This window comes from Canis aureus, chromosome 16 (assembly GCF_053574225.1).
Source record: "Canis aureus isolate CA01 chromosome 16, VMU_Caureus_v.1.0, whole genome shotgun sequence".
NCBI lineage: Eukaryota > Metazoa > Chordata > Mammalia > Carnivora > Canidae > Canis > Canis aureus.
The window spans coordinates 27,528,702-27,555,772 of record NC_135626.1 but is presented as its reverse complement, the minus strand read 5'-3'; the positions used below and the strand labels follow the sequence as shown (position 1 = coordinate 27,555,772).

At 37.6% G+C, this 27,071-nt stretch overlaps 1 protein-coding gene across 6 annotated transcripts in view; it reads right to left on the bottom strand.

The window, feature by feature from the left end:
- TRIM37 (tripartite motif containing 37) overlaps nt 1-27,071 on the bottom strand; it is a 120,527-nt gene that overhangs the window by 25,539 nt on the left and 67,917 nt on the right. For all 6 annotated transcript variants that reach the window (XM_077852462.1, XM_077852463.1, XM_077852464.1 and 3 more), the window contains 5 exons: nt 23,357-23,471; nt 21,691-21,909; nt 20,308-20,444; nt 13,247-13,332; nt 4,807-5,001 (listed from right to left, as the gene is read on the bottom strand). In XM_077852462.1, the coding sequence (XP_077708588.1) occupies nt 4,807-5,001; nt 13,247-13,332; nt 20,308-20,444; nt 21,691-21,909; nt 23,357-23,471 (752 nt within the window). The remainder of the gene's footprint in view (nt 1-4,806; nt 5,002-13,246; nt 13,333-20,307; nt 20,445-21,690; nt 21,910-23,356; nt 23,472-27,071) is intronic.

The following is a 27,071-nucleotide window of genomic DNA, read 5'->3' as shown; positions in this document are numbered from 1 at the left end:
CGGCAGTTTGGCGCCGGCCTTTGGCCCAGGGCGCGATCCTGGAGTCTCAGGATCGAGTCCCGCGTCGGGCTCCCGGCATGGAGCCTGCTTCTCCCTCTGCCTGTGTCTCTGCCTCTCTCTCTCTCTCTCTATGTCTATCATGAATAAATAAATAAATCATATAATGTCAGATGATTCTGAAGACCTTACCTCAAAATCCATATATTTTTAGAGCATATAATGATTGAGAAAATAGCCAGAAATGTATTAATTTGCCCTCTCATAGTAGGAACCACTGAAATAAATTTCTACAATAGTACTACCCTTATTTAACTTCCATTTCTGATAGTTTTCTGGGCACTGGCAGCATTCTAAAAGCATCCTGAATCAAACTACTCCTAAACTGCAACAATGATTCCCCAATGCCCACTATGCATCATTTCTTAGGCTAGCATGCAACACCTTTCACAAAATAACCCCACCTAACTTTCTATTTACCATTACATGTACCATAAAACTTGATTCAATTATATTATCTATCATTCATACCCCAATGCCTCTTAAAATGCTCCTTTTATAGTATAGTGGTTAAGAACATGAACTTGCAGTGAGTCTGATACATAATAGATTCACTCAATACGTACCTAAAAGAAAGAATAAGAAAATAAAGGGAACTATGAACAACTCTAGGCCAACAAATTTTTGACAACCTAGATGTAATGGACCAATACCTTGAAAGACAATCTACCTGGAAAGAACAGAAAACCCAGAAATGGACCCTCAACTCAATGGTGAACTAATTTTTGACAAAACAGGAAGAATATCCAATGGAAAAAAAGACAGTCTCTTCAACCAATGGGAAAATTGGACAACCACGTAGAGAAGAATGAAACGGGACAATTTCTTCACTCCATATACAAAAATAGACTCAAAATGGATGAAAGACCTAACTATCAGACAGGAATCCATCAAAATCCTAGAGAACCCGGGGCAGCAACCTCTGTGACCCCGACTGCAGCAACTTCTTGCTACACACATCTCCAAAGGCAATAGTAACAAAGGCAAAAATGAACTACTGGGACTTCTTCAAGATAGAAAGCTTTAGCACAGCAAAGGAAACAGTCAACAAAAGCAAAAGACAACATACAGAATGGGAGAAGATAAAGGACTAGTATCTAAAATCTATACTTATCAAAGAACTTATCAAACTCAACACCCAAAGAAAAAAAATCCAGTCAAGAAATGGGCAGATGACATGAACAGACGTTTTTCCAAAGATGATATACAAATGGCCGACACATGAAAAAATACTCAACATCACTCAGCATCAGAGAAATATATATCAAAACCACAATGATTTAATATTGGACCCTCACACCACCTCACACCATCAGAATGGTTAAAATTAACAAGTTAGGAAACAACAAATGTTGGCAGGGATGCAGAGAAAGGGGGAACCTTTGTATATTTAGTGGGAATGCAAGCTGGTACAGCCACTCTGGAAAACAGTATGGAGGTTCCTCAAAAAGTTGAAAACAGAGCTATCCTATGACTCAGCAACTGAACTACCAGGGATTTACCCCAAAGATACAACAGTAGTGGTCCAAAGGGACATCTGCATCCCAATGTTTATAGCAGCAATTCCTACAATAGTCAAACTATGGAAAGAGCCCAGATGTCCAGTGACAGATGAATGGATAGAGAAGATGTGGGGTGTGTGTGTGTGTGTGTGTGTGTATACACACATTGGAAATCTTGCTATTTGCAATGACGTAGATGGAACTAGAGGGTACTATGCTAAGTGAACTAAGCCAATCAGAGAAAGACAATTATCGTATGATTTCACCCATATGTGGAATTTAAGAAACAAAACAGAGGAGCAGAGTGGAAAGGAGGGAAAAATAAAACAAGATGAAATAAGAGGGGGAGACAAACCATAAGAGACTCTTAATCATAGGAAACAAACTGAGGGTTGCTGGAGGGCAAGGAGTGATGAGGTAATTGGGTAATGAACATTAAGGAGGGCATGTGACATAATGAGCACTTGGGTATTATGAAAGACTGATGAATCACTGACCTCTACCTCTGAAGCCAAAAATATATCATATGTTAATTAACTGAATATAAATTTTTAAAAATTAAAAAAATAAGAAGTCAATCTGCCAAAAATCGAAGAAATAGACAATATGAAGAGGTCTATATCTACTTTCCATTATCACCAAGAACAGAAGTAGAAGGAATACTTCAAACTCAATCTATGAGATACTGCTGTCATATCAAAACCAAAGACAACACAAGAAAACTACAGACCACTATCTCTCCTGAACAGAAATACAAGAACCTCCCACAAAATATTAGCAAATTGAATGTAACAGTGTATAAAAAGAATTATAAACCACGACTAAGTGGGATTTATCCCAGGTATGCAAGGCTGGTTTGACATTTGAAAATCAATAAATATAATCCTCACATGGTATCAACAGATGCAGAAAAAGCATTTGACAAAATCCAATATCTTTTCATGAATTAAAAAACAAACAAAACAAACAGCTCTTAGTAAACTAGGAATAGAGGAAAACATCCTCAACTTGATCGAGGATAGCTTTGAAAAACCTACAGGTAACATCATACTTAATGGTGAAAAGCCTGAAACTTTCCCACCAAGATCAGAAAAGGCAAATATGTCCCCTTTCACCAATCCTTCTCAACACTGTACTGGAAGTCTTAGCTAATGCAGTAAGATAAGAAAAAGAGCATGCAGTAAGAAAGAAAAAAAGAGAATTTCTTTCTCAATACAGATTGAGAAGAATAAGCAAAGAACCAAAATGAACATTGAAATCCAAGTAAATATTTTAATAAAAAGGCTGGATCTTTCTGCAACATTAGCTTCTAATATCCTCTGGTTATCTTCAACTGGTTTTCATGACTCCATTTCCTTGGTTTCTCTCCCTTCCAAAGGCTCTTTGATCTTGTTCATCTTCTACACACACAATAAAAAGATGTTCACCAAAATCATATCCCTAGCCCTTTTCTTGTTAAAATTTTCTTAAAACTCTCTTTTGCCTCACTCCCTAGGCAAATAATTGCCTATATTCCAGTTTTTAATTTTTAGCTGTCTATTAAGCATCTCTTGATATCCCACTGGCATGTCAAACTCAAGATGTTTATAAAGTCTTGCTCTTCCTCTCTACTACCCTCTTCCTTGTGTTCAGCATTCTGAACACTTGGATTTGAAACTCAGGTCACTTCATTTATATTAATTTTACACAGAAAACTAATTTTTAGATAACTGAGATCTTATTCTGTAAACAGTTTGCATTCATTTTTCTAATGACATTGAATATTTTTCAAAAACATGATTTTGCCTGTCTATAAAAATATACATGGCTAAACTAGAATTTTTCAAACTTAAGCGTATTGTTGGATATTTTCAAACAACTCTGTTTTCTCTTTGGGATACAGTCCTAGAAGTGAAGTTATAGGATTAAAGGATAGAGATGTTTTAAACCTAATGCAAAAATTTCCTTTGGGGCGCTTCAGTAGCTCCGTTGGTTAAGTGTTGACTTTTTTTTTTTGAAAGATTTTATTTATTTATTCATGAGAGACACATTGAGAAAGAAAGAGAGAGAGAGAGAGAGAGAGAGAGAGAGACAGGCAGAGACACAAGCAGAGGGAGAAGCAGGTTCCATGCAGGGAGCCTGACGTGGGACTCGATCCCGGGTCTCCAGGATCAGGCCCTGGGCTGAAGCGCTAAACCGCTGAGCCACCTGGGCTGCCCTGATTTTTATTTTCTTTGTAATTTTCTTTACTTTCCAAATTTTTATAATAAAAATACCACAGAAAAATAATATAAAATTATATACAGTGTGATAAATTTTTACAAAAGCACAATATAAAATGTACTTGGATCACAGAGAAAAGGCAAGTATTTCATAACATGATTGAAGACAGTCTTTCAAATTAAAGACTCAGACTTCCAGGAAGTATACGTTAGAAAGAAGCCTAAATAGTTCAGGCTCTAAGATAACCCCCAACCCCAACTAGAGCAGCTCTGTTTTCTACACTGAAGCTCTGTCTCAGACTTTGAAAACTGAGTTTTGCTGGGTTTTTTTTTTTTTTGAGTTTTGCTGCTTTAAAGCAGCATCAAGATCACTGTATTAAATCACTGATATCTGATTTGTGTAACACTATTGTTTAAGAGGGTAGGAAAATATGGAGTATATTTTAGAAAGCTTAAAAAATGGTTTTTAAAATGTGGCATTTAAAGATAAATTCTTAGCTGTTCAAAATGACTATGCCTAAGAGTTTCAAAAAAGTCCAGGTTTGACTAAACATCGTGTGTGTGTGTGCATCACATTACAGTGACACAGATGTAATTTCTCTTTAATAACCTTTGCAGATACAACACTGATGCTAACTGGTATACATTTTTAGGCTACGGAACATCAAAGCATGAAATCATATTTTTTTATATTCAGTTTAGACACAGTTCCACTTAGAAGTCAGGGTATTCATGAGTCCTGCAAAACTTCACAAAGAGGGCAACAGTACTTTATATAAATCAAACTGTCAATCAGGTACAATCTCAATGCCAAATCATATACAAACATTCTAACAGGCATTATGACATTATTGTACCAAACGTCATTTAACAATAGCAACCAAAAAATTAATTTGATTGATATATCATTTTTATGACATATAATGAAAAATCATTTTACTATAGAAAGATACTGTGTTCCAAGACTTAAATGAGACACTTGGATTAAAATCAAGAGTTTTTTTCAAGAATCACAGAAAAAGGAGAAATTATTGTTAATACTTTACCTGTGGGCTGCAAAAGTGAAGCAGGTGGGCGACGCTGTAAGCCCCACAAATTCTCCATACTACTTCGGTCCTTAAGGTCCAACAAATGTATTAAAATTAATGGATCAATGTCTAATAAACTACTGGTAGCAGCAGAACATAAATGTGCTCTTCTTGACATTCTGCTACTGGCACCCACATAGCCATGATTACTACCTGCAAAAGAAACAGAGATGTAGAAAAATGCATGCAATGAATTTGCACAAATTTAGTTATACTTAAGGGAAAAGTAAATCAATTAGTGTTGTTTGAATACTTGTCTATGGACCTATCTTTTAGGAGTTGGTGTAACAACATGATGAGATGCAGAAAGGAGAAGCCAGATTGCCAGAGAGGTGAACATAAGCACAGTGACTAAGCACTGGACTCATTACTATCCAGAATTTAGGAAGAACCTTCAATCCCATCCTCAGCCCTAGAAATAGAAAGGTGGTAGCATATACAATATGTATAATCAGGGGGATGAGGGTGAAGGAAAGAGAGTATGTCCTATAACCCGGTGGTCTTAAAAGACATATATCTCCACAGTATCACAGATTCCAAGGAACTAGACACCAAAACAGTAATCTTCTCAAGTTTTCAGACTGATGCACAGTATTGACACCTGTGAGCAGTGTCCTATCTCCATCACCTATATTGCACTAAGCTCCTTAAGCTAAAGAAGCCACTTGATTTTTCTCTAGTGCCTAATACAATAACTAGCAAATATTAGGTATGGAAATGGTGGTTAAACTGACCTCCTTCAAGAAAACTATTTAAATGTATTCTAAAGAAACTCAAAATTTTAAAATATTACATGTAACGTCTTAAAATAAGTAATATAAAAATAACACAAAATAATCAGGTCCTAACTATTCATGAGTATTTCTCCGAGAGATCTGGAACGAAGTAACTCAGGAGAAAAATTCCAATCATTCCGAAGCTTCAAGCCAATTATTTATTTCTATGTGTTTCATCGATATTCACATCCTCACCTTTTCCAACTTCCTCTTCTGAGGATATCATCCCACTGCAAATTTTTCTTCCCAGACTTGGTACCCCCTGAAAGTCCTATTAAAATATAGCAGAAAACTCCTCTTTCCCTCAACTTCTACAAAGGTGCTCAGTGCATCCAAGAAAGGCCACACTGGAGTGAGGCTCTCACTTCATCTGGGGACTAGCACCACGTCTGACAGTGCCACTCAGCATTCACCTGCACCACAGCCTCCAACCCAGGAGCTCACCAGCACCTTGGCCCTCATTCTGCAACAATGATGAAGTGACATCCATGGAGGATAAGATCAATGTCCTCATTAAAGGATCTGGTATGGGAATCCCTGTGTGGCTCAGCGGTTTAGCGCCTGCTTCGGCCCAGGGCGTGATCCTGGATTCCTGGGATCGAGTCCCATGTCGGGCTCCCTGCATGGAGCCCGCTTCTCCCTCTGCCACTCTCTCTCTCTCTCTCTCTCATGAATAAATAAATAAAATCTTTAAAATAAATAAATACAAAAAATAAAGGATCTGGTATAAACGTTGAACCTTTCTGGCCAGTGTTGTTTGCAAAGGCCCTGGCCTATGTCAACATCAGGAGCCTCTTTTGAAATGCAGAGGCTGGTGGATACTAGGACACCAGGAGGTCGTGGCCCCTCTATTACTGCTGCCCTGGCTGAGGAAAAGAAAGTGGAAGCAAGGAACTGGAACAAGCGCGCACGCGCGCGCGCACACACACACACCCCTATTCACAACAGGAATAAAATATAATTGTGGACAGAAGGCGAAAAAAGAAAGTGGAAGCAAAGAAAGAAGAATCAGATGAATCTGATGATGACATGCGCTTTGGTCTTTTTTGATTACCTTTGTAATGTGCTCAAGAAAAAGCTGAACTCTTTAAAAAAAAAAAAAAAGAACACTATCCCCTCTCCACCTTGAAACTGTATCTTAACCCTTTTCCTTTACTAGGAAGTTTCCAAATCAAACTGCATTTGGGAGGAGTTTTTAAAATTACAGACTGCTAGCTCCACCACAAATGTCTGAGAAATATGCTGGAGTGGGATTGAGAATTTTTTTCTAAAAAGCTGCCCAGGCGGTTCCAACTGGATAATAGTTATTCAGTGGCCCTGTGTATTGTAGCTACTGCCCTGGTATCTGGTTCTTCTTTAAAAATAAAAGTTGCTCATTTTTCCACATTACATGGACCCATTTAACACTAGCACATTCCTGTTTCTCAATACTCTTCCAAGGCCTTCATCAATGATCAAAAACTCCTTTCTTTCGTGGTTTATGCCCTTTGGCTATTCCCTCCATCCCATCTTCCCATCCTTTCTACTCACTATCCACAGGCATCAAAGACTTGAGCATCTATTTCAGTTTCCCTTTCTCAGAGCTGATACTGCCATCGTTCTGGATGTTGTATATATAGGTCTGTCTCAATACAAAGTATACAGCCTAATAAATGTTCACAAAGTACCAGTGACCCCCAAATCCCATGTCTCCTAAAATTGCTAACTTTCCTCTCCAAAGGTAACCATCCTGAATTAAATACCATAGAAAAATTTTGCCTGGTTTTGAACTTTATATAAATGAAATGATAGTATGTACTCTAATATCCTGCTTGTTTGTTCAACATTATATTCATGAGATTCATCTATACTGCTGTATGTAGCAGTTTATTCATTTACATTATTGCTGGGTGGCATCCCATATATTAATATATCCCAATTTCCTTCTTTATTCTATATGTGAAGAATCTGGGTTGCTTCCAGTCTTTGGCTGCTAAGAATAAAGCTACTGAATTTCTCAGTAGATAAACTGCTCTTGAAGGTCACATGAAAAAAATATAAAACTCATAAAAAAGTAAATGTATCAATGACAGGTCCCCCACCTCTTGAGCTATGCCCTTGCTAAAATGTCACACTGATCTACTGAAGTTCCTCATTTTATCATAGTGCCTGTATGCAGGAGCATGACATTCAAGGTCCTACACAGTCTACTAAACCAGCTTTCTCACATCCTTTACTTGGTTATAAACTGCATTTCTTTTTCTTTTTTAAAGATTTTATTTATTTATTCATGAGAGACAGAGGCAGAGACACAGGCAGAGTGAGAAGGCTCCCCACAAGAAGCCCAATGCAGGACCCAATCCCAGACCCCAGGATCATACCTGGAGCCAAAGGCAGACACTCAACCGCTGAGCTACCCAGGCATCCCTATATTTATTTTTCTTAAGTTAAAAAACATACACATAGAGACACAATGACAATACCTAAAAAAGAATGATGCTGCCCTAAATACTCTTATAAAAAATCTACTCACTAGCCTTGGCTCACACAAAGGTATGTGTATGTTCATCTTAAACACATATTGCCCAACAGTTTTCCAAAGCTGTGGTATCAATTTTCATTCCTACTGGCAAGATATGAGAGTTTTCATCTCTCTACATGTTTTCAACATTTAGTATTGCCAGTTTAAAAAATATTTTTATATATTAGCTGCTACAGTGTGTGTGCAATGGTATCTTATTGGGCTTTTATTTGGCACTTACCAAAAAAAATAAAGAAAAATGAAGAGTCTCCGAGATCTGTGGGATCTCATCAAATGTACCAACATATATATAATGGGAGTCACAGAAGAGCAAAGAGAAAGAACATGAATGAAAGAAAAATGATTGAAAATTTCCACCATATGATGAGAAAAATATTAATCTAACACATCCAAGAAGCTTAGCTCAACAAACTCTATTTAAGATAAATAAACTTGAGAGGTCCACAGTGGGACACATCATCAATTTGTATTTCTCTGATGAAAGAGGCTAAGTACTTTTTAAAATGTGCACTGGCCATGTGGACAGCCTCCTCAATGAAGTGTTTATTCCAGTCTTTTGTCCTTTTTTTCCTAGAAGGTAGTCTTATCTTTTTCCTGTTGATTTACAGAAGTTCTTTATATACTACAGAAAGTCTTTTGTGAATTTTTTATTTATTCTGATTAATAAGACATGTTGTTTGGAAAAAAAAAATCAATGTATCTTTCTAGACCAGACTACATACCTGAGATCTTCTAATTAGTCCTACAGGTTTCTTGCAATCAACACAGATCAAATTGAATAAATTATGTTCTGTTCCTGGACTATCTTCTGTAAGAGCCCAGCCTAACCCAGAAGCCTTAAGGAATCATCCCCACACACCCACCAAATCCATCCCATCCAGTCAGACTCCTAAGTCCTACAAATTCTACTATTTAATATCTTTGACGTTCTGCTACTGGCACCCACATACCCATGGTTACTACCTGCAAAAGAAATCGAAATGTAGAAAAATGCATCCTATAAATTTGCACAAATTTAATTATACTTAAAGGAAAAGTTAATCAGTTAGTGTTGTTTGAATACTAGCTAATGTTATAGATTAAGAATGATATTTTTAGAATGATACTTTTTATTCAGAATGATACTTCTTCAACACATGATTTTAAGTGTTCTCTTGTAACTAAATGAAAATAACTCAATAAACTAAAAGCAATTCTTGAAGAGGCACCTGAGTCATTAAATAATTACTTCAAGCTATATAGCCTTATTTAATATAACCTATATATTGAAATTAAATAAATATTACTTTACTGCAGGGACACCTGGGTAGTCAGTGGTTGAGCATCTGCCTTCACTTTGGCTAGGTCGTGATCCTGGGGTCCTGGGATCGAGTCCCACATCAGGCTCCCTGCAGGGAACCTGCTTTTCCCTCCGCCTATGTCTCTGTCTCTCTCTCATGAATAAATAAAATCTTAAAAATATATGTATTATTTTACTTTATACCTAGCTTCTGTATAAGAGAAATTTTCTACATAATGGACAACTAAATATCTTCATTGACATAATTCTTTAGATGATAGTGTGGTTGTGAAATATAAACCACAACAGGCTTGAAATGGACCCTCTCTAATTTACATGTAATAATTCATTCCACACTCAGCCCAACTTCACCCTTAATTTAGCTTTTATCATCTTTTTTATATATTAAAACTTTTCATTTTATAGTAGTTTTAGGTTTCTACAAAAGGTGCAAAGATAATCCAGAGCATGCCTGTAAATTCCACGACACACTTTCTGCACAGTCAACAGCTTTCATCACTATGGTACATTTATCATAACTAATGAACTAATACTGATATATTAACTAATAAATTCTGTACTTAATTCAGATTTCATTCATCTTTCCCTAATGTATTTCTTATGTCCCAGGGTGGCATCCAGAACATCAAATTATATCTAGATGATCATTTCTCTTTAGGTTCGTCTGGTCTGGGGCAGTTCCTCAGAATTCTCTTGCTTGTAATGATACTGACAGTTTTAAAAAGTATTAGTGACATATTTTGTAAAATGTCCTACAACTAGGGTTCACGTGGTGTTTTTCTCATGGTTAGACTGTGTTTATGGGTTTTGGGGAGGACAACATCACAGGTGTAAAGTACCATCCTCAACAAATCATAACAAGGGTACATGCTATCAACATGACAACATGGATGATGTTAAATATGACAACAATGGCTAAAATAAAGTTTGCCAGATTTCTCTGGTATAAAGTTACTTTTTCCCTTTCTGGACTATTATCATGAAAGCAAGTCACTAAGCACAGCCCACATTTAAGGGTAGGGAGTTATGTTCCACCTCCTGAAGAGGCAGTATCTAAAGAAATTTGCAATTCTTTTGTATGTGTACTGTCTTACACCTTTTTTTTTTTTTTTGTCTTACACCTTTTAGCAATGTGTTCATGTATTTATTCACGGGTAGATTATAAATTACTTAAGTCTTTTTCATAGTATTTTCCAGAAATCTTGATATAGGGAAGGCATTCAAGAAATGTCTACCAAATATTTAAAATTCCCAAAAGCACAAAATAAAAATTAACTGGGTATATTTCACTATTATATCCTCAGCACCCACAACTTAGCATCTGGATTATAACAGGTCTTTAAAACTATTTATTGGATTAATAATTTCAGAATTGCAGAACATAAGTGTAACAGAGATGTCTTCCAGATAGTAAAACAGGACACAGTTCCAGGTAAGTATCCAATAAATGTCTGGTGGATGAATGAATAAATTAAAATATAATCTTTTATTTACCCATTACCCAGTATGTGTAAAAATGTTTCAAATTTCCCTATAATATGGTTTGAGAGGAAATGATAGATTTAACTAAGAAAAAACACCCTGCAAGGTTGAAAAATATTCAGTAACCTTGACTCAGTCCACCCATCTTCATTTTATACCAAGAGAGCTGAATTTTTCTATACATTTCAAACTTTGAAAATTACACTTAGCACTTAGTAAAACAAAGTGTATTCACTCAATATTTATCTGAAAAATATTAAATGATCCGTTACCATATTGTGTTAAATGTCAGGATACAAAATTAAGATGTACATTATTTCTTGGCCCAGAGCTTCATGAAGCTCAGAGATAAAGGGGAAAATAGGTAGCTAAATAAGCAATTATAATATTGTTTAATATTTATTCTAATAGGTTAATTTGAGAGAGCAGAAAAAGAGAGCAAGGACACACAGCTGAGGAGGGCTTCCAGGAATAAATGCAAGCTAAAATGAAAAAGGAATAGGAGTTGACTATGCCTGGTATGAGAAGAAAGAAGGAACATGTTGGGAAGCACATTTGAGAAGATTAAAGAAGTTCCTTTGGGCTGAAAAGTGATACAGGAAAGTATGAGAGAGGTAAGGCTAAAGAAGTGAGTAGGAGCCATCATATGAAAGGCCTTCTGTACCATTAGCAAACTTGGCTTTATCCTGTAAGTTAATGGAATCCAATAAAGGGTTTTAAAGTAGAGAAGTGACATGATCAGATATAAATTTGAAGGGAAAAAACAACTCATTCTGAACTCATGCTATGGGAAAACAGAATGGAAAGGAACAATACAAGGAACCCAGAGGGGAGGCTGTTTTGAAAGAAAGTGGCCTAGAGTAGGAACAGCAAAGGAATGGGAAGTAATAAACGAATTCATGTACTGTTGAGGAGGCAGGATCAACAGATCTGGGTAATGTATTAAAGGCAGAGTTTGAGCTAGAGGAAAATATGAAGAATAATTAACATGATCAATCACTAAGATGATGAGCTATTACTGACAGGCAGGCAGGCAGATAAAAAGATAATGATTTCTGTTTGCAAGATGCTGAGTCTGGTAACATCAAAACCAGACTGGTACATGGGTCTGGAAGTCATGTGAAAAATAAAGGCTAGAGATAGAACTTGAAGAGTAATCAGTATATAGACAGAACTGAAATACAGGTATAAGTGAGATCACCTAGAATAAAGTGAGAAGTAGGAAGAATAAAAAGCATGGGTGGAAGTTGAAATGCTGAGGCCTTCAGTGATCCAAACATGTTATAAATATGCCAGTGTTTGTACCAAGGGCAACATCAATAAAGCAGAAGCAGTACAAAGCATCTTATATTCTTCTACTCAAGATTTGCACGCTTAATTAAACAGGTCTAAGAACACACACAAAAAAAAACAAGCAGTATTTGAGTCACTTCATCCCAAGAGGAGCAGTGTGGACTAGCAAAAAATGGAGTCCAAGAAAAAGATGATGTGAAGTTCTAGTCTGGTTCTACCAACAACTATTTATATGATCTAGGCAATTAAACCCCAAGTTTTTCCATGAATAAGATGAGCTCTCAAAAGGTCCTTTGTGAGGTGCCTGGGTGATTTAGTTAAGTGTCTGAAACATGGTTTAGGCTTAGGATCATGATCTCAGGATCATGGTATCGAGCCCTATGTCAGTCTCGGTGCTTGGTGGAGAGTCCGCTTGGGATTCTCTCCCTCTAACTACCCCTTCCCCCGTGTGTGTGTGTGTGTGCACACACTCTCTGTCAAATAAATAAATAAATCTTAAAAAAAAAAAAAAAAAGGTCCTTTGTAAGCCACATTCCATGAATCTATTCATATTATTCTACAGTCAAATTAGATATACAAACAGGACTTATACATCATAAAAGGGATAGTATATCATTGTAGAGAAAACCATGAGCCTTGGATTCAGACAAACCCAAAACACTAATACCTCTTTTTGATTTACTAAATTGTGAATGACAGCAAATTGCTTAAATTTCTCTACATATCAGTTTGTATAGCTATAAAAAGCAGAAAATATTAAAATCTATCTCATAGAATGTTTTAAGTTAATGAGATAAGGTATACATGAAGTGTTCTTGCACAATGCCTGGTACATAAGAACACTTACCAAATGTTTGCTGTTATTACAGGTTTCAAATATACTCTAACATATATATATTTATAATATAGCACTTCCAATACCACTAGCCATGTAGACCAGTGGCTGACATATATTAAAATATGAGACAATCAGAGAAGAAAAAAGAGAAGACAGAACAGCTTGTGCATCTTCCTTGGCCTCTGTACCTGATGGTCCTGCAGCAGCTGCATCTTCCATAAGTTCTCCCTCTTCTAATTCCATGTTGTTGTATTCCACATCATTTTCTCCAGACCTAAGAATATACAAAATTCATTATTCCTACAGAGTAGGGACAATTAACATTATTTGTCACACCTGAACAAATGTCATAACAGTAGTGCATAGCTTTCTTTCTCCTGTAAACTAGGATATAATTCTCAATACAAAAATGAGGAAAGAGGCTTTTGTCATTATCATACGTATTGGTAGTGTTAATGTTCAGACTACTTTTTAAAAATACCAAGACGTGTTGGCAACATTTAATTTTTAAAATAGAAAATCTGAGAATCATTGTTAGCAGAAGAAACTATAGCTTCAAAGAACTATAGCTTCAAACTATTAATACAAATCTAAGTCGTAAGAAATTGGGCTTAAAATGACATTTTAAGGTTCAAAAAGAAAAGATGATCAAATTATTATATACGATTAAATACTATTTTCTTGGGACACCTGGGAAGCTCAGTCAGTTAAGTGTCTGCCTTGGACTCAAGTCATGATCTCAGGGTCCCAGGATGGAGCAAGTTAGGATCGCTGCCCAGCAGGGAGTCTTCTTCCTCTCTCTCTGACCACCCCTGCTTGCACTCACTTTATTGCAAATGAATAAATAAAACCTTAAAAAAAAGACCCTACTATTATCTTAAAATGTTATTTCAGAAAGAGGGTGTTGCTTCCTACCAAAGTCTTCACAAAGTCTCTCCTATCAAAAAACACTATTACCTTCTTTAATTTTTAATTTAAAAAGTTTTTATTTACTTATTTATTTAAAGTAAGTTCTACGCCCATTGTGGAGCTTGAACTCACAACCCCAAGATCAAGAGTCACATGCTCTACCAACTGACCCAGTCAGACATCCACTATTACCTTATTGTAATGACAAAGTACTATTATGGAAGAGCTCTAATGAGTGCTAGTTTGGGGTATATAAAGAAGTCACAAGATCAACTCCCAGCTTAATGAGCTCTGCAGACCTGCTCCACTGACATTGGTAAAAGTTATTTTTACAACAATCATCTACAGATTCTGGAAATGGTTCTAAGAGCACATAGAAAATGAAAAAACTCATCAAGAAAATGTGTTAAAATCTGGTAAAAAAAAAAAAAGTTGAGTTTGAGGTACTTAACAAAAGGACCACTTGCTCCTTCCCCTCTCAATTCTGTATCCAATTTCTGGATATAGAAATTCTACTCCAGACTAGTGCAGCCAAGAACACAGGCCTTCCAATAGAAGGCTACATTCCCAGGAGGGGTAAAACACAAGCATTTCTCATCCTCCCCCTCGCTAACAGTTGCTGAGACTAAAGTGGATAAATGTGGTCAAGTATGGGGATACTTTTCTTCCAATCAGATCCAAGGCCCCACCTTGAGCGCAGCATAATAAGAATAGTGGGGCCTGAATCATTATGTCCCAAGTCATTCATAAACAGAGGTTCTAGGTATGAGAAGACAAGCTAAAAAGATCTCAGGGTATATCCCTAACTCGTCCACCCCTACTGGTTCTCTACTAAAACAGGAGAAATCATCACACTTTTGTCCTCACTCTAGGTTTAGAGCTCTGAGATATTTCCCTGGGGGAGGAAAAAGGCTGAAAAATAGCCACAGAGAAATATACAGCATAAAAAAAAAATACTTTCAAACAAAATCCAGAAAAAAGATAAAAAGAATTACACATCATTGCAGAATGGGATTTACTTCAGGAATGCAAAGTTGGATTAAAATCCAAAAATCAGTTAAATATCATACTAACAGAATAAAAAAAAATTATAATCATCTGAATAGATAACACAAAAAGAATTTGACAAAATCTAACAAATCATCACCATAAAAGCATTCAACAAACAAGGAATAGAAGGGAACTTCCTCAACCAGATGAAGAGCATCTATAAAAAACTCACATCTAACAGCATACTTAATGGTGTAGTTTCCCTCTAAGATCAGGAATAAGATAAGGATGTCCACTCTCACTAGTTCTATTCAACATTCTATTGGACACTCCAGCCAGTGAACTTAGACAAGATATATAAAGCACCCAGTAAGGGGTGCTTAATGGCTCAGTTCGTTAAGCATCCGAATCTTCATTTCAGCTCAGGTCATGATCTCTCTGATCATAGGAAACAGAATCAAGAGACAGAGCTCCAGGTTGACTCATTGAGTCCTATATCTGGCTCCATGATGGGTGTACAGCTTGCTTAAGATTCTCTCTCTCTGCTCCCTCACCCTGTCTCGCTCTTTCTTAAAACAAAACAAAGACTGTCAAAAAGACAAAGAAGAACAGTTATAGTAATAAAAGGGACAAGCCAACGAGCAAAGAACTATTAATGAATATTTGTGCACCCAACATAAGAGCACCTAAACATATGAAACAGTTAATAAACAGAAATAAAGGAACTAATCGATAATAATACCAGAACAGTAGAGGACTTTAACATCCCACTTACATCAATGGAAAAATCATCCAAACAGAATATCAACAAGGAAACAATGGCCTTGAATGACACACTGGATGAGAGGAATTTAACAGATATATTCAGAACATTCCATCCTAAAACAGAATACACATTCTTTTTAAGTCCACATTCTCCAGAATAGATCACATACTAGACTACAAAACAAGCCTCAACAAATTCCAAAAGATCAGTCACAGCAAGCATCTTTTCTGACCAAAACACTATGAAACTTGAAGTCAACCCCCCAAAAAAATCTGGAAAGAGCACAAATACATGGAGGTTAAATAACATGCTACTAAACAATGAATGGATCAACCAGGAAATAAGAGAAGAAATTATAGAAACAAATGAACATGAAAACACAATAGTTCAAAACTTCTGGGACATAGCAAAAGCAGTTCTAAGAAGGAAGTTTATAGCACTTCAGATCTACCTCAAAAGCAAGGAAAATCTTTTTTTTTTTTTAATTTTTTTATTTATTTATGATAGTCACACAGAGAGAGAAAGAGAGGCAGAGACATAGGCAGAGGGAGAAGCAGGCTCCATGCACCGGGAGCCCTATGTGGGATTCGATCCCGGGTCTCCAGGATCGCGCCCTGGGCCAAAGGCAGGCGCCAAACCGCTGCGCCACCCAGGGATCCCAAAAGCAAGGAAAATCTTAAATGAACAACCTAACCTTACACCTAAAGGGGTCAGAAAAAGAACAACAAACAAAACTTAAACCAGCAGAGGAAAGGAAATAATAAAAACTAAGAGCAGAAATAAATTATGTAGAAACTAAAAATTAATAGAACAGAGCAATGAAATGAGGAGCGGATTCTCTGAAAAAAAAAAAAAAATCAGTAAAACTGATAAACCTATAGTCAGATTTATCAAGAAAATAAGAGAAAATATCCCAAATAAAATCACAAAGGCCACCTGGCTGGCTGAGTCAGTAGTGAATGCGACTATTGAGCCCATGCAAGGGTTGTGAGTTCAAGTCCCAGCTTGGGTGTAGAACCAACTTAAAATAAATACATACATAAAATAAAATCAGAAATGAGAGAAGAGAAATAACAATAAAGGTGACATAAATACAATTTTTGGAGAGTATTATAAAAAAAATCACATGTCAACAAATTGAGCAACCAAGAAGAAATGGATAAATTCCTAGAAACATATAACCTTCCAAAATTGAAACAAGAAGAAACAGAAAATTTGAACAGACTGATTACCGGGCAAAGAAATTGAATCCATAATCAAAAAACTCCTAACCAGGATGCCTGGGTGGCTCAACAGTTAAGCGTCTGCCTTTGGCTCAGGGTATGATCTCAAATTCCTGGGATCGAGTCCTACATTGGGCTTCCTGCATGGAGCCTGCTTCTCCCTCTGCCTCTCTGTCTCTCATGAATAAATAAATAAATATTTTTATAAAACCAAAAACACAAAACTCCCAACAAACAAAAGTGCAGGACCAAATGGCTTCACAACTGAATTATACCACCTTTTTTTAATACTAAACACTTAAGAAAGAGTTAATACATCTATTCTTCTCAAACTATTCCAAAAACAGAAAGGAAGAAAACTTCCAAATTCATTAGGAAGCTATGATTACCCTGATATCAAAACCAGATGAAGACACCACAAAAAAAAAAAAAAAAAAAAAAGAACCACATGGGCTGTCTGGGTGGCTCATTCAGTTAAGCGTGTAACTGTAATGGTTTCAACTCCAACCATGATCTCAGGGGTCCTACGATGGAGCTCCTTGTTGGGCTCTGCACTCAGGAAGTCTGCTTAAAAATTCTCTCCCTCTGTCCCTCTCCCCCCACTGCACTCTCTCTAAAATAAAAGAAATAAATCTTAAAGAGAGAGAGAGAGAACCACAGGCTAGTATTTATAATGAACATAGATGTAAAAATCCTCAACAAAATACTAGCAAACTGAATCCAACAATACATTAAAAAATCATTTACCACAATCACGTGGGATTTTTCCCCCCACTGGGCTGTTAGGGTGTTTCAATATTCCCAAGTCAATCAACATGATACATCATATCAATAAGAAAAAGGATAAAAACACAATCATTTCAACAGACAGAAAAAAACACTGGACAAGTACAACATGGTAAAAAAATCCCTCAAGTTATATTCAAAGTTCAAGTTATATTACAAAGCTATAGTAATAAAGAGTATGGTACTTGCATAAAAATAGACACACAGATCAATGTAATAGAATAGAAAATCCAGAAATAAACCCACAATTATATGGTCAATTAATCTTCAACAAAGCAGGAAAGAATATCCCAACAGGAAAAAGTCTATTCAACAAATGGTGCTGTTAGGAAAACTGGATAGCAACATTCAAAAGAATGAAATTGGACCACTTTCTTATACCATACACAAAAAATAAATTCAAAATGGATTAAAGCCCTAAATGTGAGACCTGAAATCATGAGAATCCTAGAAGAGAACACAGTAACTTCTTTGACATCAGCCATAGCAACTTTTTTCTAGATATATCTCCTGAGGCAAGAGAAACAAAAGCAAAGATAAACTACTGGGACTATTGCAAAATAAAAAGCTTCTGGAAGAAACAGCAAAGCAAACAACAAAACTAAAAGATAACTGATGGAATGGGAGAAGATATTTGCAAATGATATATCTGATAAAGGGCTAGTACCCAGAATCCATAGAGAACTCATCAAAATTAACACCCAAAAGATAAATAATCCCATTAAAAAAACAAGCAGAAGACATGAACACATATTTCTCCAAGAAGACATACACATGGCCAAGAGACACATGGAAAGATACTCAACATCACTCATCAGGGAAATGGAAATCAAAACCACAATGAGACATCACATCACTTCACACCTGTCAGAATGGCTAAAATCAAAACCCAAGAAACAGCAGATACTGGTGAGGATGTAAGGAAAGGGGAATCCTCATACATTGTTGGTAGGAATGCAAACTGGTGCAGCCACTGTGGAAAACAGTATGGAGGTTCTTCAAAAAGTTATTAGTAGAACTACCCTATGATCCAGCAGCAACTGCGCTACTGGGTATTTACCCAAAGAATACAAAAATTCGAAAGGATACATGCATCCCTATGTTTATAGCAGCATTATTTATAATAGCCAAGATATGGAAGCAGCCCAAGTGCCCACTGATTGATGAACAGATAAAGATGATGTGGTGTGTGTGTATGTATATATTACATATACAATGGATATTATTAAGTCATTAAAAAATAATGAAATTTTGTAATTTTGAACAACATGGTTGGAGGTAGAGAGAACAATGCTAAGTCCGTCAGAAAGACAAATATATGATTTCACTCATATATTGAATTTAAGAAACAAAACAAATGAGCAAAGGGAAAAAGTGAAAAAGACAACCCAAGAAACAGACTCTTAACTACAAAGAACTGATGGTTACCAGAAAGGGTTCAGGTGGGGGGAATTGGGGGATGGGTGAAATAGGTGATGGGAGGGAGATATTTACAGTCTCAAAATAAGTTCCCACAAGATATTTGTTAATTACAAAGGCAAAAATTAGTAATTTTAGAGTGGAAAAAAACTGGTAGATATCAGCTTAATTATAATGGGACAGATAAAAGACGTGTCTTTCCACCATTTCCTCTATGATACTCTAAAAAGGCTCTAACATCACTTCTCTACTACTCCTGCCTAAAGTGCATAATTCAGTTTCATTGTGAGGAAACATACAGAGGACTCCCAAATTGAGGGACTTGCTACAACATTAACTGCTCTTTCTCAGAAATGTCAAAGTCATATGGGACACCTGGGTTGAGTGTCTGCCTTCAGCTCAGGGCGTGATCCTGGGATCCGGGACCAAGTCCCATACTGGGCTCCTTGCAGGAAGCCTGCTTCTCCCTCTGTGTCTCTGCCACTCTCTCTCTCTCTCGGTCTCTCATGAAAAAATAAATAAAAATCTTCAAAAAAGAAATGTAAAAGTCATAAACAAAAAATTAAAGAAAGATTAAGTGGCCCAGATTAAAGACTAAAGAAACTTAACTAAAAGCAACATACGATACCAGATTGGATCCTAGACTAGACAAAGGACATCAATGGCAGATGTTTAAATGGTCACAGATTATAGTATTACATCAATGTTAATCCTGATTTTGGATTACTGCAGTTACATAAGAAACCCAGTTGTTTTTAGGAAGCATAATGAAAAATATATTCACCTAATCTTGAAAATCACACCAAAAAAAAAAAAAGAAAAAAAAACAGAATAGAGGAACACAGCAAAATATTAACATTGGGGAATTAATTTGGGAAAAGGGAACAAGGGAACTGTCATTTAATATTTTTGTGACTTTTCTTAAATATGAAAAAGTTACAAAATCAAAAATAAAATGAAAAATTAAATCTCATTTTGGAACCCAGAGATGAGAGGGAGGAAACTGATTATCTTTCCTTCAAGCTCCTTCTTTATCTAAGATACTCTATAGTATGTAAAAATGCTGTATATTCCCACTTTTAGGCCTAAATTAGTTAACATGTTTCTAAGAGTTACCACTTAGATGCTTTATTGGTAGTTAATGTGAGAGACTCACATAGTTTCTTCATCAATATCATTTTCTTCTGTGTTACTTGTTGCTGTGGAACTGGCAGAGGAACTGCTGCCATCAAGGTGATTCACTTCATCTTCCCCAACAAGATCCAGATCCAGATCTCCATCAGAAAGTTCATGCTAGATCAAGACAAAGAAATAAGACTTCTATTTCAAATGTTTTTACTCAGTTGATCATCTGATCCAGCCAACTGACCAAGCACCAAAGAAGAATGCATCATCAGAATTCTCTGCTTCTGTGCAGAGGCAGCTGAGCCCTTTATAGAAAAACTGCACAACCACATTATCTGGTTCCACTAATAACTTATTGCCACCATTTTCAGCTAGACCTTCAATGCCTCTGGAAATGCTTCATATACTTCATGTCAACTGCCAGTAAAGCTCTTTACAGGGTAACATTTCAAATCATCACTTCTCTAGTTTTACCTAACCTCTGATATCAAGGACTTCATAAAACCATCACCTATCTGCACCAAAAAATACACTGGTCATTAAGTGTAAATATCCCCAAATTTAAACTGCCCAACCTGCAAATCCCACCATTTCCTTAACCTCATCCTATCAAAAGTTAACTGCTTCATTTGAGTGCTACACTCCACTCTTATGTCCTTAAATAGTTTGTCTTGTCAGTACCTTAACCTTACCTCTTTTACCACTGGCTCCTTCATTTTAACACATATTTGAAGTCTCCCATCTTAAAAATAACAGTTACAAAAAAAACCCAAAAAACCTTGTCTCTGCATCACTGTCTCACTTTAAACAGTAACAATTACTATTTAAATTCTTATTCTGATTGTGGTTTAGCTGGGATAAAACCTGGCTATCTCCCAAAACATAAATCATTCTACCTACATATGCAAAAATAAGGTACTTTACTAGTTTTAGTGAGTGAAAATAGAATGCATTTTTTATTTCCACAATTTATAGTTTCTAGTGCATTAGTTTGTTTTGTAAAATGTACAGTTTTCTACAATAAATTTTAGAACTTTGCAACATTTTGATTCAACAACTTCTGACTTATTAATATTTACAGATGGGCATACACTAGTAATGAAACTAAATACACAAGACTTTTATATAGATTCTCTATATTGGAAACCATAATCTTATTTCTCTTATAAAACACAAAATGAATCTAAAACAAGTCTAATTCTTACATGATAATCTTTTTTAAAACTTAAGAGTTTATCTATTTTTACAGAGAGACAGAGAGCATGGGGGGGGTGTGTGTGTAATAAATATCAAGCAGACTCCCTGCTGAGCACAGACCTGGCCATGGGGCTCTACCTCATGCCCTGAGATCATGACCTGAGCCCAAATCAAAGGTTAGACACTTAGCCAACTGAGACATCCAGGTGCCCCTTACATGATAATCTTCATTCTGAATCTTCTCCTCTTCTTCTTCATCCTCTTTGACCTCTCTTACTGAAGCCGTAGTAGAACCATCCTGGAGAAGCATATCGGTGCATGATACAGACTTCTTAGCACGTATCTCAGAAGTGTCATCATTTTGGGGGCTAAGATGATTATCTGGTGGTGACAAATCTCTTGATTTCTGAGTTCGAGACAACTCAATAGTAAGTCTCTTTTAAAACAATAATAGCACAAATAAACGTGAGTCACAACCAGTACTTCACTGGTACAGCAAAAAAAAATTTATCCAAATGTTCTAAAACCATTTTTTTGAACCATCTCTCTCTCTCTCTCTCCCTCTCTCTCTCCCGTTTTTGCTTATAGAAAAATCCATGGCAAAAAAACCCCTCCTGCCCTCTTTAGTCTCATTCTTCTCATATCCAACCCAAGTTACATAAATAATTAGCAAACTGTATAGTAAATACAAATGGTTTTTTAAAATTATTTTTATTTTTTAAAGATTTATTTATTTATTCATGAGAAACACACACAGAGAGACAGAGACACAGGCAAAGGGAGAAGCAGGCTCCTCACAGGGAGCCAATGTGGGACTTGATCCCGGATCCCAGGATCACAAGCTGAGCCAAAAGCAGGCGCTCAACCGCTGAGCTACCCAGGCATCCCAATACAAGTGGGTTTTTTTTTTTTTTAAAGATTTATTTATTTATGATAGACCGAGAGAGAGAGAGAGAGAGAGAGAGAGAGAGAGAGAGGGGCAGAGACACAGGCAGTGGGAGAAGCAGGCTCCATGCCGGGAGCCCAACGCGGGACTCGATCCCGGGACTCCCGGATCACTCCCTGGGCCAAAGGCAGGCGCTAAACCGCTAAGCCACCCAGGGATCCCCAATACAAGTGGTTTTAAATAGTACACTTAACATGAAAGTCTCTCCACATATGTATTCATTCATACTTTCCTCCCTCATCTATTAACCATTCTCAGCACTTCAATCCTTTCACCCCATCTCAACTTCCACTGGCTAAAAGAAACATTCCTCATACAATTTAGTTTATACCACTATAAAATAAAAATTCCTTAAATGATCCTTCCCACGGCTCAATTCAGAAATAGTGAAAATTCAAGATGGGGCAATTTTCAATTATTCTATAGCTTAGAATACTTAGAATTCTATAGCTTAGTACTTAGTATACTGAGAGTACTCAGCAATAGTGAAAATTCAAGATGGGCAATTTTCAATTATTCTATAGCTACTCTATAGCTTGAATACTTAAATTCAAGATAGCACGGAAAAGAAAAAGAACTCACTAAGAGAAACACAAAAAGTTTACCTCAAATGAGAGCAGCACTGTCCAATACAGTTTTATATAATAAAAATGTTCTATATCAGCAATGTCCAATACAAGTACTTGAAATATGGCTAATGCAAATGAAGAACTAAATTTTTAATTTTAATGAAGTTCACACAGCCGTATGTTGCTAGTGGCTAACGAACTAAGAGGCAAAATTTGAGACTCAAAGGTGTTAAGTAGATGGAGGATAAGAATATTGGACTTTTCTATAAAATTACAAAAGAGCAATATACAAAATCTAATTGCAAATGTAACAGGCCAGTAAAACTATGAATATGAAACACTAAACCCAAAATATGTTTTTTTCTTACCTCTTTAAGGTTATTTATTTGTTGGATATAGCTAGTTTGTGCAGCTTCCAATTGAGTAATATACCAATGCTGGTCCCGGCATTTTTGAAAGAAAGTTGGTGAACGAACCTGAAACCTTAAAAGAAGAGCTGCTCATGAAACAGGATCCAAATAGTAAAATATTATCAACCAAGCCTTGAATTTGTAACTATAAATTCTATAATTTAAGATTATTTGATTACATTTCTAGGTAAAATTCAAAATGAATTCAAGAGGTGCTGGCATTAACCATTTATATGTGTAGTTTACAAATTATAATGACATAACATTCTGAAAATTTATCTTCACGTCAGTTGTCTAAACTCAAACTATACTTTTCTAAAGCAATTACATTATGCATCAAGGTTAAGCTCCCAAACTACTAAAGTATATTTATTATAATAATCTAGATCAAATACAATGCTGATCACGAGTTGGGAAGAAGACCATGCAATGCAGGAAAAGCGGAAGCTAATGCTTTCTTCTCTTCCCTTTCTTGCTTAGGTCAGACCTTATAAAAACAAGCGAAGCTTGTTTTAGACACTGCCCTTTTTCTTTCTCCTTTTCATCTCATGTTCTTGTATTTCTTACTCCTCAGTAAAAAATTCCCTTAAAGGGTCAACTACTTGGGACTGCTTTACTGTCCCCAAAGAACTGCATGCTCTAAGTAACCAATATTCCTAACTCCTCCAGAGAGCTGCTTAAAACCAACTCCATATATCACAATATGGCATATTTCAGGTAAGGTTAGGAAAAAAAACAAGTATATTAAAGGATTTTAATGGATAAATTACAGGATCTCAATCTACTCAGTTAACTATACTTTTAAAACGCTAATACTTACTAATGCAAAAAACCTCTACTATACCAAATAAGTGAACCTGAACCTATTTATGGTGAAAAAAAACCTATAGCAATATGTAAAGAGTGGAAGAGTCCCAAGAGGCAAGACTAACTTGGGAGCCTTTAAATCACCCTTCCAGTCTTGATACCCTTATGTTAAATACTATTCCATTTTTCGTAGGATTTTACAGCTAGTATAGGAATCCACTGACCATCTAAGAGTTATCTGCAGCAGGTAATGGTTTTCAGGCAGCATGCTCATGCTTTAGAGGATAGAGATTTATCACTCAATCATTATCCTAAATGGACACTGCCCAGTCAGTATACCTTGGTAAGACTTTCAAAAGGGTACTATCATCTTTGAAGTACTAATAAACTATACTCAATCCTGAATGTTATCAGGTGGTATGTCATTAAGCAGCAGGTAAAATTCTTTAAGTTTCTCAATTAACAAAAGGAGAATAAAATACATACTTATTCATATGTAGTTATAGAAAAACTTTAAATAACTTTTTTTAAAGTAGGCTCCACACCCAGTGTGGAGCCCAACTCAAGGGTTGAACTTCTGATCTTAGGATGGAGACTTGAGCTGAAATCAAGAATCTGACACTTAACTGACTGAGACACCAAGGTGCCCCTTAACTAACTTTCTAATGAGTACATATAAAATTCCATCAGAATCTTGAACTGAGGCTTACATTTTCAGCAATCTCTCATTAAGTAAATATTATGAGTAATAAGATAATTCAAAGCCTACTCCCCACAATTCCTATGGCAATCTGTTTTATACTGCTATTATAGCACTATCTTATAGAATAAACTGCTTTTATCTGTCCATTTCACCTTGAATTTCAAGAACAAAATCCATGTCTTATTCTTCTTAATATTATTAACCAGGCACAGACTCAGTAAATGTTGCTGAATAAATGATACAAAATATCAAAACAGAAATCTGAGAAAAAGTTTACATGAATGGCTTAAATAAAGACTAAAAGTTGGGCTACAATACATTAAAAAAAGGAAACTCTATCACACAGATTACCACCAGAAGATTCAACATTACTATGACTCTAATAAGGAGAGGAAAAAGGCTTTTGTAGGTTGGTCAAATTGATGGTTGAGTAATTTTGCAATCCTCTGTATGGCTAAAGTGTGGAATAACAACAAATTATTTCTTTTGGCAAATAATTTTTAAAAATACAAAACCCCTGAAAGGTTATAAAATGGAGTTAAAATAATTTCCCCAAAAGATGACAAAAACAGTAATCTTTTTTCCTATGCTGAAAATCCAATAACCCCTTTTCACTACTTCATTCTCCCAAGAACGTTATGAAGAACACATACTAGTAAAGGTTAATAGAACATCAAATCACATAGCATCCTCTAGAACAAAAAGCTCAGAGTAAGAGAAATTTAAGAGTCTACCAAATCACTTCCAAGAATAGCTTTGAAAATTGTTTTAATGGGGGGAGGAGCAAGATGGCGGAAGAGTAGGGTCTCCAAATCACCTGTCTCCACCAAACTACCTAGAAAACCTTCAAATTATCCTGAAAATCTATGAATTCGGCCTGAGATTTAAAGAGAGACCAGCTGGAATGCTACAGTGAGAAGAGTTCGCGCATCTATCAAGGTAGGAAGACGGAGAAAAAGAAATACAGGAACAAAGGCCTCCAAGGGGGAGGGGCCCCGCGAGGAGCCGGGCTGAGGCCGGGGCGAGTGTCCCCAGGACAGGAGAGCCCCGTCCCGGAGGAGCAGGAGCTGCACCGACCTTCCCGGGGGAAAGGGGCTCGTGGGGAGTTGGAGCAGGACCCAGGAGGGCGGGGATGCCCTCGGGCTCCCGGGGACAGTAACAGCAACAGCGCGCCCAGGAGAGTGCGCCGAGCTCCCTAAGGGCTGCAGCGCGCACGGCGGGACCCGGCGGGACCCGGAGCAGCTGAAGGGGCTCGGGCGGCGGCTCCGCAGAGGGGGCTGCGCGGCCCCGGGAGCAGCTCAGAGGGGCTCGGGCAGAGGAAGAGGCTCCGTGCGGAGGGGGCTGCGCGGTTCCAGGAGCAGCTCGGAGGGGCTCGGGCGGCGGCTCCGCGGAGGGGGCTGCGCGGCCCCGGGAGCAGCTCGGAGGGGCTCGGGCAGAGGAAGAGGCTCCGTGCGGAGGGGGCTGCGCGGTTCCAGGAGCAGCTCGGAGGGGCTCGGGCGGCGGCTCCGCGGAGGGGGCTGCGCGGCCCCGGGAGCAGCTCGGAGGGGCTCGGGCAGAGGAAGAGGCTCCGTGCGGAGGGGGTTGCGCGGTTCCAGGAGCAGCTCGGAGGGGCTTGGGCGGCAGCTCCGCGGAGGGGGCTGCGGGGCGGGAGCGCGAATCCAACAGCGCAGGCCCCGGAGCACAGGGCGCCGGGACACAGCCCAGGATCCCGCCTCCCCCGGGACAGGCAGAGGCCGGGAGGGCCCAGGACAGCAAGGACGCTCCTGCCCCGAGCTGAGCAGATCAGCGGCCCCGCCCGGAGCCTCCAGGCCCTGCAGACGGAGTTCCTGCCGGAGCTGAATCCAGGTTTCCAGAGCTGCCCCGCCACTGGGGCTGTTCCTCCTGCGGCCTCACGGGGTAAACAACCCCCACCGAGCCCTGCACCAGGCAGGGGCACAGCAGCTCCCCCAACTGCTCACACCTGAAAATCAGCACAACAGGCCCCTCCCCCAGAAGACCAGCTAGACTGACGGACAACTTCCAGGGGAAGCCAAGGGACTTAAAGAACACAGAATCAGAAGATACTCCCCGGTGGTTCTTTTTTGTTTTTGTTTTTGTTTTTGTTTTGTTTTGCTTTTTGATTTGTTTCCTTCCCCACCCCCTTTTTTCTCCTTTCTTTTTCTT